This window comes from Perca flavescens, chromosome 6 (genome assembly GCF_004354835.1).
Source record: "Perca flavescens isolate YP-PL-M2 chromosome 6, PFLA_1.0, whole genome shotgun sequence".
NCBI classification, from domain to species: domain Eukaryota; kingdom Metazoa; phylum Chordata; class Actinopteri; order Perciformes; family Percidae; genus Perca; species Perca flavescens.
Window position 1 is genome coordinate 17,047,899 of NC_041336.1, and position 16,585 is coordinate 17,064,483.

General features: G+C 38.5%; 2 protein-coding genes across 2 annotated transcripts; one reads left to right on the plus strand and one right to left on the minus strand.

Moving 5' to 3' along the window:
- Positions 1-303: 303 nt before the first annotated feature.
- mlf2 (myeloid leukemia factor 2) lies at positions 304-8,795 on the minus strand. Its single transcript, XM_028581051.1, has 8 exons — positions 8,456-8,795; positions 6,808-6,919; positions 6,649-6,684; positions 5,253-5,306; positions 5,002-5,130; positions 4,551-4,710; positions 4,123-4,337; positions 304-809 (listed from the first exon to the last, which is right to left on the minus strand). The coding sequence occupies exons 1-7, from the start codon at positions 8,497-8,499 to the stop codon at positions 4,126-4,128; spliced, it is 747 nt and encodes a 248-aa protein (XP_028436852.1). The 5' UTR covers positions 8,500-8,795; the 3' UTR covers positions 304-809; positions 4,123-4,125.
- A 1,855-nt stretch (positions 8,796-10,650) lies between these two features.
- Positions 10,651-15,585, plus strand: cdc42l (cell division cycle 42, like). Its single transcript, XM_028581061.1, has 6 exons — positions 10,651-10,740; positions 12,851-12,955; positions 13,139-13,211; positions 13,312-13,421; positions 15,152-15,349; positions 15,490-15,585. The coding sequence occupies exons 2-6, from the start codon at positions 12,851-12,853 to the stop codon at positions 15,577-15,579; spliced, it is 576 nt and encodes a 191-aa protein (XP_028436862.1). The 5' UTR covers positions 10,651-10,740; the 3' UTR covers positions 15,580-15,585.
- The last annotated feature ends 1,000 nt before the right edge of the window (positions 15,586-16,585 follow it).

Below are 16,585 nucleotides of genomic sequence, written 5' to 3' on the forward strand. Positions count from 1 at the left end.
ACATAGTGGCACAGGGAAGAGGGAGCACACAGATACATGCACATGCACATGCAGGGGGGAGAGCAACACACAGCTGAACTACAGCAGCAGAATTACAGATTTAGACACTACAGCTGCCGAGAACCTGAACACAATTTCAGATGAGCAAAAAAAGAACCCTGGATTGAAAGATTGAGTTGCATGTAGACATTGGTTTGAAGCTGTACGACAAGTTGTGCGATTCAGTTTTTAAAAAACACTCCATAATTTATTATTCAAGACATGCAAACACAACAACAGAGACACATTTTGTAATTATCTAACAATGTTTAATGAACTTTTATTTAGTTAGATTAATTAGTTAACAGTATACAATTCAATTCACTGACACACTAGTGTCTTCACAAACATAAAATGGACTGTACAGCAGATGTACTGTATACTGTTGCACTTAAGTGCAGTGGGCAAAAACACAAGTTGTCAAGTTTTGAGAATGAGTATATATAAAGTGAGTGTAGTTATACCCATGTTTGCACAAGGGCGCGTGATGTGTATGCGTGTGTGTTGAGTGTAACAGTGGATAAGGAGAACTGTTAATGTAACTACCAAGCGTGTGTGGTTTTGTTGTGTGTGTGTGTGTGTGTGTGTGTGTGTCTGTGTGTGTGTGTGTGTGTGTGTGTGTGTATGTTGTTCATGGATAGACAGTCCAGTCATATCAAACATTTACGACGGGCAGTTGTGAAGATCATCAACTTCCGTCTTCAGCGTGGTTCACAGCATCGGGGAAATCCTCCCTCAACTCCTTTTGTCTGGTCGCCCAAGTGTGACACCTGCAGGGACAGTCAACCAAGGCCGCAGTGTTTATTACGATAAATTATAGACCAAAAAGGCAGATGGAATCAACAGAGCTTTCATTTATCAATTGAGGATTTTAACATAACATGATGCCATGGTTGTCAATCCAAAATAATGATCCTCGATCGCACTGAGAGACATGTCTAACAACAGCCAATTTAGCAGTTTGGTAATTGAAGTCAGCTTGTTAAAAAGAAAATTCTGACATTATTAAAAATGTAGGAACAAATTCTTCACAGTGGGACTGCTGTTAGGAAACATTTCTCCTCTTTTATTTACATTGTAGCACTAGGGCTGGGCAATATATGGATATTTTACCTTATATCGAAATATTTTCAAACGAGATTTGAGATTAGACAATAAAGTTTTATATCGATAAAGTTTTACATCGATATGGTTTACATGAACCATTTCTTCTGTAAAGCTGTGCCTGTGTTTGGATCTCTCTGCGCAGCCCCGCCCCCATTCACTCACAAACTCACACATGGCTCCCCTGCAACATGGAGACACACACAGCGCCACAGGTCCAAACTGCTGACATTTGTCTACAGTTTTAATTGTTATTAACACAGCTGTATATTGTTAAGCATGAGAGGGAAACCTGTATTGGTACCAGTGTTTCCGCTGGTAACTCTCTGTCATTGCAGCCGCCACGGCGAAAAACCCAGAAGAAGTTACTGAATGCAACTAACTTCAGTTCGTTGAGTAATAGCGTGTGAGAGGGAGCCTGCTTGACCTGGGCAAAGAGATGTGACCCATGGCCAGAATATCGTAGTTCATAAAAACGCAGCGCAGTGACGATACAGACATTTCATACACAAGACGTTCATAACGCCGCTTCGACCCGTGCTGGACCCGTTCATAATGAGTCAGCCGTCACTCTACGAGTAGAGAATCCAGTCTGCAGTGTAGTTCAGACACTTCACTGATAAACCAGAGAATTGTACTGTAACAATCGGCTTCATGACCAAAGATATGGTACAACATTTTTTTTTTTTTTTTGTACCATACGCTTCAGCCATCGCACTGTCCCTATCTCCCTCTGTCTCTCTATGTGTGTCTGCTTTTTTTAAAGGTTTTTCTTTCTTGGGGGGCATTTTCGGTCTTTATTTTGATAGGATATGCAGCAAAGAGCCGCAGGTCTGAGTCGAACCCGGGCCTGCTGCGTCGAGGAGTATATATACACCCACTCTACCAACTGAGCTATCCGGGCGCCCTCTTTCTCTTTTAATCAGTCTATTATTGTTGTTGAAAACAAGTGAAGGATCTTTCTCAGAGATTTTTAAATATATATATATATATATATATATATTTCAGATCATTTTCATTTACATGTGTTGCAGCTGTATATTTTCAAACTGGGTAGGAAACCCTGTCTTTGCACTTTATTTTGATCACAAATTTTAATAAAGGGGATTGTTAAAAGTGGCTTTGACTTAAAACTGAACATTTAGCCCACAGAGATATAGATTGTGTATCACCATTCAGCCGAAAAATACAGAGATATGATTTTTAGTCCATATTGCCCAGCCCTACGTAGTGCTACTCTTAAACAGATATCACAGTCTGACAGTCTCAAAATTGATATTTCTCAGTGTGATACAGTTCATTAGACCCATCTCACAGTGTAACATGCAATGAATATTATTATTATATTATTGTACAGTGTATAGGAGCTTCAAACTGCAAATGTGTACTATAGCGTACCAGAATAAATTTTAAAAGTGTTGGCTGCCCTGTCTGGTCTCTGGTCCTATCTGTTTGGCGACACCTGGTAGCTGCTTGAGGTCCTCCTGGATCATATTTCGTCACGTTTACAATCAATCTATAATTTTTTTCACCCTGATTGTCCATACTGTAATTTTACATCGGTCTATTCTGTACACGCAACATCTAGGGCCCTATTTTAACGATCTAAGCTCACGGTGCAAGTTCGTGTAGGGCGTGTACGAATCCACTTTTTAGAAAAAAGGGTCCGTGCGCCGGGCGCATGGTTCAAAAGGGTTGTGTCTTCATTAATTTATAGCTACGTTTTGGGCGTAACATGCAATAAACCAATCACAGGGTCATCTCCCATTCCCTTTAAAAGCCAGGAGCGTTTGTACCTTGGCGCATTGCTATTATGATTGCGGATTTGCACCGTAATATTTTTATTTGTAATCTTTTGCATGTTTGTCCGATGCTGCGCATCCCTGTGTGTGTAACAAGCATAGTGTGCACACGCTGTGCATAAGCCTAGGTGCATTTTACTAATGCGCTGTTAAAATAACAATGAAATTCTGCGCTATTGAATTTAGACCAGGTTTTTGTTGGTCAATGGCACGATCACTTCCCGCTGCCTCAAGACAGCAACATGCAAAGAATTTACCTGAACACACCTCCCTGTAAGACCAGCACGCCCATGGGCGCAAAGATGGGCACATTTGCAATTTAAACCACATGGGCGCTGGGCGGGAAATTGACAACTGCGTCGGTCTTAAACTAGCAAAACTAAAAACTCTTAAACTAGACACTTGCGTTGGGCTTTGCGCTGCTCAGTGTGCTAGATAGGACCCCTACTACTGCACGGCTGTCCGTCCTGGAAGAGGGATTCCTCCTTTGTTGCTCTTCCTGAGATTTCTTCCATTTTTCCCCGTATACGTTTTCTTTCTTTTTTTTGGGACGTTTTTTTTCTTATCTGAATCGAGGGTCCAAGGACAGAGGACTCCTTGAGGAAAAATTGCGATTTGTGATATTTGGCTGTATAAATCGAACCGACTTGACTTGTTTGACTTTTATTGCATCGTATCTGGACAAAGTGTTGTCTGCTTCCATCGACTCTCTGCAGCTTTTTGTTCTCGTGATGAACTGTGTTCAGAGTGTTTTTCTAACTAAAAACAAAACCAAACCATAAAAAACCATAATATGTTCACCAGAATATATATTTTCAATCATAAACATAACTTTGCATGGAATCCCTTAAATTATCTTATTAAGGAATTGTGACCAAGATATGTATTGAGCAGGATATTTTACAGTAAAAACAAAAGTGCTCAAAATGTAATGTTAATATTTAAAAAAATAAATAATTTCTTTACAGCAATTTCTTGTTGTTTTTCAGCAGGCATATACACCAAAACAAATATACATGTTATTAGCCAAAGTTGGCAGACAATAGCCAAGCAAATGTATTGGTATTTTCAGCAACTTCAGCGAAATTAGAGCCAAATTCCTCACCAAACCCATTAGGTCGGGCTGGACTTGACTGATCCAGACCTGAGAATCAAGGCTGTAAATACTCACTCTTACCTCTCACCAGTCGTAACGTGGACGGGTGTGGGGTTGACGTTGTCTGGGGGACTCGTGCCGATGGCCTGGGGGGCTTGTCGAGCTGGGAGGGGCAGTGAGGGCCAGCTGCTGACCGCCTCCCCGTCGATCTCGGCCGTAGTCCAGCGCCCGGGCAGTCGGGGGAACGTATCTTCCTGCCTCCCTCCTCCACTCCTCATCAAACGCTGCAGCATCAGCTAGTGGGAACGGAGGGCAGGTTTTTAGGCGACACAAATAACATGTCTCATGTCACTGCAGCATGATCAGCGTCGCAGGTCATCTCACAATATTACTTTTTTTTCTTGTTAAGCCAGACATTTCATTATATTCAAAGTGATATTCAAAGTTTACCAGAGAATAGTGGATCCCCCATCATAAACAGTCATTATCTTTCTGGCCCAATGACTCACTCTCATCAAGGTTGATGAAGTCTTGTCGTTCCTCGCGGTCTCCAGTGCGGCGATTTCGTGAACGCTCCATTACGTGTCCACGTTCCCCGATGTGGTGGCCGATGGCAAGACGCTCAAGGCCGCTCTCGCTGTCCCTCATTGACTGTCGCGTCTCGCGGATCTGAGGTGAAAAGAGACAACTCGGTTGCCCTCTGAATGAACTCAAGACTGAAATGTTCATATGACAACTACGATGTTTATACTGTACACAAGATCAAGTTGTTGTCACTACAATTACGGTTACTTTGCTAATGAGGCTAGAAGGCCGCAGTCATGCCTGGACTAACAAAGCATGGCAAGGCCACATGTCCACTCAGGCTTAGGTCTCAGTAATGAGGACTTATTTGGCACTAATCGACACGCCCTACGTGTAGTGTAAGCATTTCAACAACTGTTAACAAGTTATTCTAACCCCTCCTGGGCCTGTTCTCGTTGCACTGGTCTGCTGATAAACTTCAGGAGGCCCCGAGTCTGAAGAGGAGTAGGAGATCACTGTTGAAGAGGAAAACGTCTGACAGTTTGGTGAACCGGACATTCTTTCCTACAAGAAGAAATTAATAAAATGTAAATAGAAGGTGAGATGGAGTACTGTGCAGACACAGGTTTCATTCATTACAGTAGTTACTTCATGTTCATTTGAAATTGGTTGACATAACTACTCACCACGTTTCCCATCATTTCTCCCATCATGCCAAACATATCCATGAACCCTCCACCCTGCAAAAATAAATAAAAGGAGGTATTTTAAATATCTTTTCTAAAAAAAAAAAAAAAAAAAAAAAAACTCTGAAAGAGGATTCATTGTCTGTTCAGTGCAACTAGGGTCATCCTTTTAGCCCCACAACCTTATTTTCAGAGCAAGAAGATGCATGAAAAGCTTTTTTGTGGCAAAGAAACACTTCCTTCTTTTGTCCAGTGATCACTGGTAATTTTGTTAATGAGGTGAAAAAAGATTAGCACAGATTCGAGTACATATTGCATAAAAGGGTGACACCGAATAGTCGACCATTCCACCTAAGGAGCTTGATTTGACTTCCAATCTCAAGAGTCGAATCATGGCAGTGACGGAAAACGTGGTTACGAAAACAAAGGATCATTCCATTTGGGGTGTATTTTATATATAATAGCTTGGTTTCTTGGAGACAACAAGCAATTCTATGTAGAAAGACATTTTCTCCCAATAAATCATGTATTATAGCCTATTTTGGAATACATTTAATAATCAGAGCCCTAACAAGAACGTAAAACTAGCAGAGCGCTAAATATTTTTTGAATGTATGTTCTCTGTCAAAATCACCAAGGAGAGGGGCGTAAAAACAGCCATTTATGACTTGCATATCTCTCTCTCTCTCTCTCTCTCTCTCTCTCTCTCTCTCTCTCTCTCTCTCTCTCTCTCTCTCTCTCTCTCTCTCTCTCTCTCTCTCTCTCTCTCTCTCTCTCTCTCTCGTTCCCCTTATGTCTGTGAATTGCTACAATGGGGGGGAAATTGAATTAGGGCCGAAAGTTTTATTTAAAACCATGAAAAGCAAACAGACCTAAGTGACGAGGTTTGGAGGGGGCAAAAATACAACTGACAACTCGTGGCCAGCTAATTTGTCTGGTGTGGAAAAAATAAACAATAGGCAAGACTTGACCAATCAGATTTGTAAATTCATTGTCCATATACTTTTGGCCATACAGTGTATCTATGTAAGATCTGGTAAACCCAACCTAAATTAAAAACCTAAGCTAGACCATACCGGAACCTATTTCTAATCCTTACCCTGGTTCATGTAATCATAAATCAGACATTAAACGGGCGCACGGATAGCTCAGTTGGTAGAGCGGGCGCCCATATATAGAGGTTTACTCCTCGACGCAGCGGGCCCAGGTTCGACTCTGACCTGCGGCCCCTTGCTGCATGTCTCTCCCCTCTCTCTTCCCTTTCATGTCTTCAGCTGTCCTGTCAAAATTAAGGCCTAAAATGCCCAAAAAATAATCTTAAAAAAAACCCCATTATATTAAACATGTAAATTGTATTCTTGAAGGTATTGAAGGAGGTTTCGGAGCAGCTACTCACCATTCCCATCATGCCAAAGGGGGTCAGTGCACCAGTCTGGAACAAAATGTACACGTTAAAATAAAAAACTTAAATACAACAGATAAACTAAAGTGGATGTCAAACACATGAAACACACAAAACACACAAATACAGTCCACCAACACGTCGGACAGTTACCTGTCTGCGTGGTGCACGGGGTGGTTGTATCTGGGGGGCGAGTGCAAAGGGATCCATGCCAAATGGTCCAAACATAAGCCTCATCTGCTGCCTGTGAGCAGCAAATGGATCCCTAGAAGAAATCATAGATTACATTGAAACTTTTTGACTTCTCATTCATGGCCAAAACTTCAGATTTGCATCAGCCCCAGTATCAAATTTTTTTCAAACAATACTAAAGCCTACATATCACTTTTAACAGTTTGGTGTGAACCTCCTCTTGCTAAGAACACAGTTTCCCTAAGATTTAATGAGTCTAGCAATTAATGAGTTATGAAGTCTATCAAGTCTTGTTTTTAATTTTGATCATCTATTTATTTTCTTTCAACTAATCCATTAATAATAGTCTATAAAATATGCCCAGAAAAACAAGTTCTAAACGGATAAAAAACAGCAAATCGTCACATTTAAGAGGAACCAGTGAACGTCTTACACGATTAATAGATTGTCAACATTGTTGCAGATACATTTTCTGTCAGTTAACTCATCAATTAAGGTTAAACTCAAATCAAGTTGTCATAAATGTGTGTATGCATTTCGACTTTTTTTTTTTTTTTTTTTCAAGAGCATGGAAGGAGCTCAAAAAAGAGCCACAACAATTAAGTCGATTGATAGAAAATGAACAGACAGACAACTATGCTGATAATTGAATAATTGGTTTTTAAGCAAAAATGCCAAATATTGGCCGTTCCCACCTTCTCATATAGGATGTGGTGCTTTTCTTTGTCACAGAAGATAGTACACTTAATATTTTGGGGTTTTGGACCGTTGGTAGGACAAATAAAGACATTTGAAGCATGGGCAGTAAAAAATTATATTTAACTATTTTCTGACATTTTACAGATACATGGATTAATCGAGAAAATAATAGGAAGATTAGTCAATAATGAAAATAATCGTTAGTTGCAGCCCTATAATAATGACAATATGTTTCAACCCTGACTGGCTGTTTATGTTGTTTTGACATTGTAAACAGTGCTGTTGCTAATGGTGTGACAGGTGGTGACTATGCCCACAGGGCCACCAAAGTTTCAGTAGGATTGCATTATTTAAAACTAGTAATAAAGCTTGTGTATGTTGGTGCAGCAAATCTATAAACAGATCCATAGATCCAGATTTACTCAACCACTTCAAATCTACTTCTTGTGTATGCCAATGAATGTATTCAATTTATTTAGCAAAGAGAATGAAGGTCAGCACTTTTCAGTTTCATGCATTTATCAAATGTAGGGGAAACTCTTCAGGTAAGGTTATGTAAAAGATGTCCCGGTACCTAACGTTAGACCATTAAATCAACTGCCACCTGCCATCAATTAGCTACATCTCAATTTCAAAGTTAATTGGGAAAAGTTATGAGAGTAGTGATAATTGGCCATTTTAGCTACTGATTGGTTAACCAAGTGCTTTTGAGCTCTGACAGCTTTTTTGTTATTGTCTATCCAATATGGTGGACCACCGTAGGCCCCCACAGCTGGCTGGACGTTAGGTACCTGCTTAAGGCACAGTGGAAAAATAGAATTTACCGTGCCAATATGTACATTTTTCACCTCATGCAAAACACACACTGATAACAGTGTTTAAACCAAATGTAATAAATGTCAATACTTACATCATGTAGGGGTCGTCATCAACGTCATTCAAGAACCGAAACATGCTAGGTGATTTAACTCAGCTGGCTTATGCTAGCCAGCTAGCTAGGTAAACAGTCGTGTTTTTCAAGGGTGGAATAAAATGACGGACCCAAACTCTAAACAGGCTGAAATGGAGGAGCTTTTATTAGCTCCGTCTTGAAAACACTAAATCACAACAGATGTTTATCAAAGCGAGAGATGGCTCAGTCTCACTAGATAGTAAATTCCAGAAACCTGGACCAAACATGAAAACGGAAGTCAGACCTCTGACAAAGAGAAGCAACACTACGATGAAGATAGCATCAGAGCTAACGACCGCGACTTCCGGCCTTTTTATTTTTCAAAATAAAGTATTTCCCCAGGGGCTTTCATAGAAATCTTTCAACATAATGTCATGAAAAGAATGTGACATGTTGTAAACCAAAATATACCCAAAACAATTAAAATTAGAAAGCACACCAATATAACTTATATTGAAAGTTTCTTTTAAAAGTAATTACAGAAATTGAGTTGAATACAAGATAAGATATTATAAGATAAAATAGAACTGTAATCCAGAAGGAATTTCTTAAACTACAACAACATACATATTGAATATACATACACAAACTCTAGAGTTATAAATGTAATGTGTATGATGAGTAATGTTAACACCATTGTTTAACAGAATAGCTAAAAAAAAGAAAAGTAATGGGTCCATTTAATGTCTGCAATACAAACATTTGGGTCTTTGAAGAAACACTATTACTCTAGTCATTTTATGAAAAAAGTTGGGACAAATTGCAACAGGAGCAAACTCAACTGATTTTGGATCCTCAATATGTCCTGAGTAAGGAAAAAAAGCCCTGAAGAATCCCATTAGGGGGAAGTTTCGAAAAGACCCAAATATAGCCTATATACGCCTATTCACTATTTTTCTCTAGCCTTTAGCTATCACCATGAAAATTATTGAGATGATTACTTACATCAAGACAAACAAAAAATGTAATACAAGTTTTTTGAAATTGGTATGTTTAGATCTGTTGTGGTATTTATGCAAATTATACGTAATTAGATTATGCACCGTTTGCCCATGTTAACAAACAATAAAAAAAAAAACTTATAATACATTTTTTGTTTGTCTTGATGTAAGTAATCAACTCCGTAATTGTCATGGTGATATCTAAAGGTTAAGATGTTTACCCTATTCATGTGAGAAAAAGATTGAGTAGGCTATATTTGGGTCTTTTTCGAAACTTTCCCCTAATTGGATTCTTCGGGACTTTTTTTTCCTTACTCAGGACATATTAAGGATACAAAATCAGTTGAGTTTTCTTCTGTTGCAATTTGTTCTAGGTTGACCCCCATTTTGGCTTAAAATGACTGAACTATATCTGAGACATGTATGGGAGGCAAAGGTCAGCTATATAAGGAATAGACAAGCTGCTCTTTCTCTGTGCAATGTCAGACTGTACGTCAGAAAAGGAGAAAACCATACAGTATCTTTAACTTTCAAACATACTCCATGCTCAACAACTGTTAGCTCATAATGTCATATGAGAAACTACCCAACCACATATAAAGTAGTTAATATCAGATCAACCATCAGCAACTATGATACAATGATATATAATAACTCTACTACGGCCCTGTTTTTCTGCATGAGTACTTTTAATACTATTAGTACATTTTATGATAATAGAATACAATAAAATAGATCTTTATTGTCATTGTGTTTAGAACAACGAAATTCAGCTATTCAACAGTGTGCAACATAAAAGTAAATCAGTGAAGTAGGCTAAATAAGTAAGTAAATAGTTTAAAACAAGTTCAAGTAAATAAATAATAGGGAATAAAATAAAATAAAAATGAAAGCAAAATATATAATATACCCTATTTAATGACAAGCTAGAAAATTAAGTAGTAGCATTTATGGTGGTATGTGCAATACTGCAATATGTGCAATATTATAGTAATTATCGTAGCCTAATAGTGAATGAGCTATTTTTTACATAGATGGCTGTGTGTGTGTGTGTGTGTGTGTGTGTGTGTGTGTGTGTGTGTGTGTGTGTGTGTGTGTGTGTGTGTGTGTGTGTGTGTGTGTGTGTGTGTGTGTGTGTGTGTGTGTGTGTGTGTGTGTGTGTATGCGCGCTTTTGTCCACCGGGCGGCGGTGTTTCTTTTCTACAGCTGTGAATGTGGTTCGTCTGGTCTGCGGCTGCGCTGAGAGTAATTCGACCCTCAAACCCGGATGTAACCAACGCCTAACCTGTCCAAAGAAAAACGGTGAGTAGAGTTAGAAAAACAGCCTGAAAAAAACTATTTATGGCTAATTATGTTGTTGGACAATGTAGGAAAAGTCCCCCTAACAACACAAAGCTTCTACCGAGAGGAAACGCTCGTTAATTGGTTTCCTAATTCGCGTAACGTTAGTGTTAAAGTTGTAGAGTCATCAAGCTTAATTTAGTGTTGGCTAACATCAATCTGGTTAAAGAAGTTGTTGTCAGTTATCACTTTCCTTGTGTTTGTCTTTATAGACTAAACTGTTGGTAACGTTAACTTTAGTTTAGTAAGTAAGCTAAGTGAGGCAACTCTTTAACAGTTGACAAACACTTCTCACTTTATCAATCTGAGCTTTTACAATCACTTAATGGATACAATCAGGCTCAGCTTTAACTGCTCGTTTGTATATGTTGCTTATAGCTTATAAAGTGTTTGCTTACAGTTTTAACAGTCTTCAGCCCTCAGTTTATTCGATGAGCTGCTTATTTAGCGGAAGTGTTGGGCAGTATCCTCTTCTAAATTACATTGTGCTTACAGGCCGTCGTTTTTTTTTCCTCAACATCTTTGGTATGTACCCTATACGGAAGTGATTCACGGTCATCAATAAGCTTTTACGCGCACATGAAGTAACAAGTATCGACTAGAGATTTTTTGTATTTCTTCCACCGGTTTTCTTTCTCTCTAACTACCACAGAATGGGTATACTAAGATCCAGCAAGATGACCTCAAAACTGTACAAATGTGCTCGGATAATTGATAAACTGTACTTGTACACTATATATTTTATTTTTCTTCTTTTTTTTCTTTTATGAAAATGGTCTAGAACATTATCAATCAAATTACAAGCCTGTAGCAGATAAACTATTGTTTTACAATTTGACACTAGCTCTGTCTGTGTGTTTTTAATATGGCATAATTGTCTGGTCTTGTCAGCACACCTGCATGTGATAAAGCAGTAATTAAGAGTCATTAAAATCTAAGAGTAGACTAAATAACGGGAACACCTCTCTGTATGAAGCAATACAGTTTGACAGCACCACAAACTACATCCTCCAGAATGACCATAAAGTTGAATTAGCACCTCTCTGCAGTTGCAACAAAAACTAAACATTATAACCATTTTTTTTATTTTTTTTTTTATTGACAAATGCAGTTTACAGAGAATCAGGTAAGCAATAATAGCACGTGAACATCAAGTGCACAAACTTATGAAGATAAAAAAATAAAAACATACGAGGCAATACAAACGATAAATAACAGACATTACAAGAAGACATAAATTAGTCAGAGGTTTCAGGGAAAAAAAAGCTCTACAGTTTCCACAATTTTAATACTTTTTTGTTATCCAACGTTCTAAGTGACTTCAGTAGAGATTTAAATTCTATGAGATTATAACCATTTATTGTAGGACTTTTGTAGACTCAGATTGCAATAGTTTTAGCTAGGTGTACCTAATAAACTGGCAACTGAGTTTAAGCTCATGTTTAATGTAAAATCGTACGCTGAAAAATATTTAGTAACTTTAGCTCAGTGGAGGGGGCAGGTTAATGTAGTAATTCTACTAATGCATCATACATAGCCTACTACACGTTTTTATATGTTTTGTATGTAAAATCTCTATCAGCTATAGCTACCAGATCATTTTAGTGGAGTAAAAGTAGGCTACTCATTATGTAGCAGCACAGCCCCTCTCAGAGTGGTTTATCATATTATTGGGTTATTATTACTGATGCATCACTGTGTAAGCGCATTTTTAATGTTGTAGCTGGTTAAGTTAGAGCTCATTTTAACTAGTAACCAACTAGTAATTCTATCTGGAGTAAAATTAAGTAAATAACAAAAATCAATACTCATGTACGTCAAAATTGTATTTAAGTAAAGTACTTGAGTTTTATGTACTAATTTCCATTACTGCCACATACAAAATGGTTACAAATAGTTATATTTATAGTAGCACTGTGCCACTTGTAACATTGCCTGGCTTGTTGATGTAAATGTGTGGTTACTTCCTCCCACAGTGTCTAGCTGTATTCTGTCTCTAACCGTCTGATGTACTGCACTCTTATTTGCTGACGCTCTTACGGTGTTTTTTATTTTCTCTTTATCTCTGTAGATGCAAACTATAAAATGTGTTGTGGTAGGGGACGGTGCAGTAGGAAAGACCTGCTTACTGATCTCCTACACAACCAACAAGTTCCCCTCAGAATATGTTCCCACGGTAAGAAGATTTGAAAAAGGCTGAGTCATGTTGAAAAGTACTGGATGTGATAAACACATCTACTGAGAGCTCTTTCCTTTTAATTTTTCTTTATGGTGGAAATACAAAGCAATCAAACATGCAGCATTTTTATTTTTTTGCAAATTATTCATTATTTTTGTCTTTGTGTGTGTGTGCCCAAAGGTTTTTGACAATTATGCAGTGACAGTCATGATTGGGGGAGAGCCCTATACACTCGGCCTATTTGACACAGCAGGTAACATGATTTTTGAAAATCTCTTTTTTTCCTTTTTATTTCTTTCACTTTAAAACAAGTAGAAAAACATCCCTGTTTCTCTTGTGATTGTCGCTCACAGGTCAGGAGGATTATGACAGGCTGCGTCCTCTCAGCTATCCACAGACGGATGTGTTCCTTGTATGTTTCTCTGTCGTCTCCCCCTCATCATTTGAAAATGTCAAAGAGAAGGTCAGTTTTTTTTTTTTATCTAATTAATCTTAAATTAGAAAATCATTCATTCATTGGGTGCCTGGGTGGAGCGCGCCCATATATACTCCTTGATGCAGCGGCCGCGGGTTCGACTCCGACATGCGGCCCTTTACTGCATGTCATCCCCCCCACACTCTCAAGGGCTAGTAGAAAACGTAAGGAGAAAGGTGGATGGGAAAAATTCAAAGAAAAGAGGGCCATGTCTCTCGAGACTGATGCAGCAAAATGCAAGAAGCTCACAGAGGGACATGATGAGGGGCAGACAGCAGAGATAATTTCCATCAGCAAGAGGTACTGGTAAGTGCCAGGAGCAGGACACATTCTAATAAGCTGCCTTTATCCCTATCTTAGCGAATTGCATAGTCATAACATTAAACGTGTTAGAAATGAATCGCGGGTTGACCGCGATTTCACTTGGTTGTATATGAGAGGTTGCAGTGAGCTCACTTTTGCTGCTAGGATGAAGACTATGGTATTGAATTAAATTTGGAAACATCAGGCATGCATTGGTACTACTCTAAACGTGCTAACAAACATGGAAGGGGGTTTAGTAATTCACCAAATTTAACCAAAAGTTTAACCAAAAAATCCTAGCTTTCACTTTCTGTCTGTCTTCCATCAGAGTGCAGTTTTTCCTTGTCTTTCATATTTGCGTTTACTATTGTGGAACTGGCAAAGACCTGGTGGTTGTTTGTGAAAGCTTCACAGACAAAATTGATAGGGCTAGTCATTTAGAATTAAGAATTGCTTAAGGAGCAGAAATTCTCAGGAACACCTGGAAACATTCATGTTAATGGCCACAGAGAAGGACATCCTCAGAATAGTGCCCTTCTCAAGAAACTTACTTCCCCAACATTACATTTGCTTACATTATATTTGAATAGTATATAGTTTATAGTATATAGTAACTAACACTCTCAGTGTAGTTTTGGTATAGGCCTACAATAATAATAAAAAAAAAAATCTAATCCCCATCAGGTACAGCAAGTAGCCTACTTTATCTCTGAAAGTGTTGTCAGTAATACTCTGTACTGTTTTATAATTACAAGTTTGTGTAATTTGGGGTTTCTATAGCCAGTGACGTTTCTTTATTTGTAATTTATTTGCAATGCAGATGTAATGGCATTTTTTGTTTTTAATTTGAAGGCTGAGGCTTCATTAATAAACACAACCCCAATTATCATCATTGGTTTTACTAGACTACGGTATTGTGGCATAGTAGCAGGACATCCTGGCTAGTGTCTGTCGCGCACGGCTAGGGGGCGAATGGCCGGATGATGGGCCTATTTGGGAGAAAGTCCGGGGCTGTTTTTTAGCCCCAGGCCGTCCCTGAAGTAGGGTACTCTAGTATTGGTTTTTGACCATTTTGGGACGAGGGGAGAACATTTATCTTTGTTTGATAACATTAAAAGCTTTCCTGTCCGCTTCCCTCATTTAAAAAAAAAAAAAAAAAAAAAAAAAAGAGAGAGAGGGTTTACGTGCAAGCCAGCGGCCACGGGCGAGCAAGAGAGAGACTTAAAAGAACCCAGAACCTTGGTTAAGAAGCAGCTTAAGTAGCCTGAATCTGACCTTTCTGACATCCAGTGCCAGCTCTCAGTACCTGACGGTTTTTGTATGGTAACAAAAAAGTTTTGAGGTTAGTTTTAGACGTGACCAGGAAGGAAGAAAATGTGAATTTAATCTTTCTATCTTTTTTTGTTCTTCCCCAGTGGGTTCCTGAAATTTCTCACCACTGCCCACGTACACCCTTTCTGTTAGTGGGCACACAGGTGGATCTGCGGGAAGACAGCAACACGATCGAGAAGCTGGCGAAAAACAAACAGCGCCCCCTATATCCTGAGAGCGGAGAGAAGCTGGCTCGTGAGCTCAAGGCTGTCAAATACGTGGAGTGCTCTGCTCTGACACAGGTATGGGGCATTGTTACAGTTTCATCACATCGTTAAACTGAAAGCAACATATTTGTTAAATCTGGCAATAATTACATAATTAATTACAGACCGTATTCTAATATTTGCTCTCTGTCTTGTTTTCTGTTCTTTCCAACCAGCGAGGGCTTAAGAATGTGTTTGACGAAGCCATCCTGGCAGCCCTGGAGCCCCCTGAGACCAAAACCAAGAGAAAATGCATCCTGCTATAGATAAACGACGACAGCGAGAGACCTAATGGTGTAAAAAAAAATAGGTGGGGTCAATGGCCATTTTGAAAAAAAAAGGACAAAACTAAACGGGAAGGGAGGTACAATGCCATTGAGACTTATTTCAAAAAACAAGTGTACACTGATTGTGCCTTCAAAATAAACTTTGAAAGAGCCTGAGGGAGCAAAACTTCAGCATGCAGCAAATGCAGTAAGTGTCACCTATCTCCTTTTCTGAAAGCTTTTAGAAATTGCAGTGTTCTCTCTACAAATATTAAGGTGGGGCGGGCCCCCCTGCCTGTCACTGTTGCTCCTTTTTTTATTTTTAAAGAAAGATTCTTTTATATAGTTGCCTTTTGACTTTCTTGTTTTTCTCTGTGTTTTTCTTATCAGGGCCTATTCAGGCTTTTAAACCCAGTGTAGGGAATGGGGAAACACTTTTAACATTAAGTTTTTTCAGTGGACTTTGGGTAATACAATAAAAGGTGCAACTTAATGTTAAGTGGTACTCTTTGCTTTTCTGACCCTTTTGAATTTGAAAGCACAAGAGATTTATTGTCACTCCAAACAAATGTCTGTAAAGGTTACTCTCTTCTGGGGAGGCCAAGTGCATTTTCACCAATTTCCCTTCTTCAGTTGAATTATGAATTTCTATTTTATTCTTCTTTTATGTATATTGTATTAATTCTGTTTTGGAATATTTTTTAGCAGTTATTCATTTTGAAACTTGATTTTGTTTTTGTGTTATCAAGATTTTTTTGTATTGCTAGACTACCAACTTTGAGCAATTGATAATATGACAAATTAAGTTCTAATATTTTGAATAGAACTTAATCTTGATAAATTTCTGGGTGTTTGTAATCACAGAATATTTTTAATAAAATGGTTTAATGACAATGAAAGTAGCCATTGTTTTGTATGTTTGAGGGTGAATGGGGCATGCACAACAAATCATAAGAGAGATAACTCTAGTCAACCACAGTAGAGGTGTTGAGTTTTATATATTTTT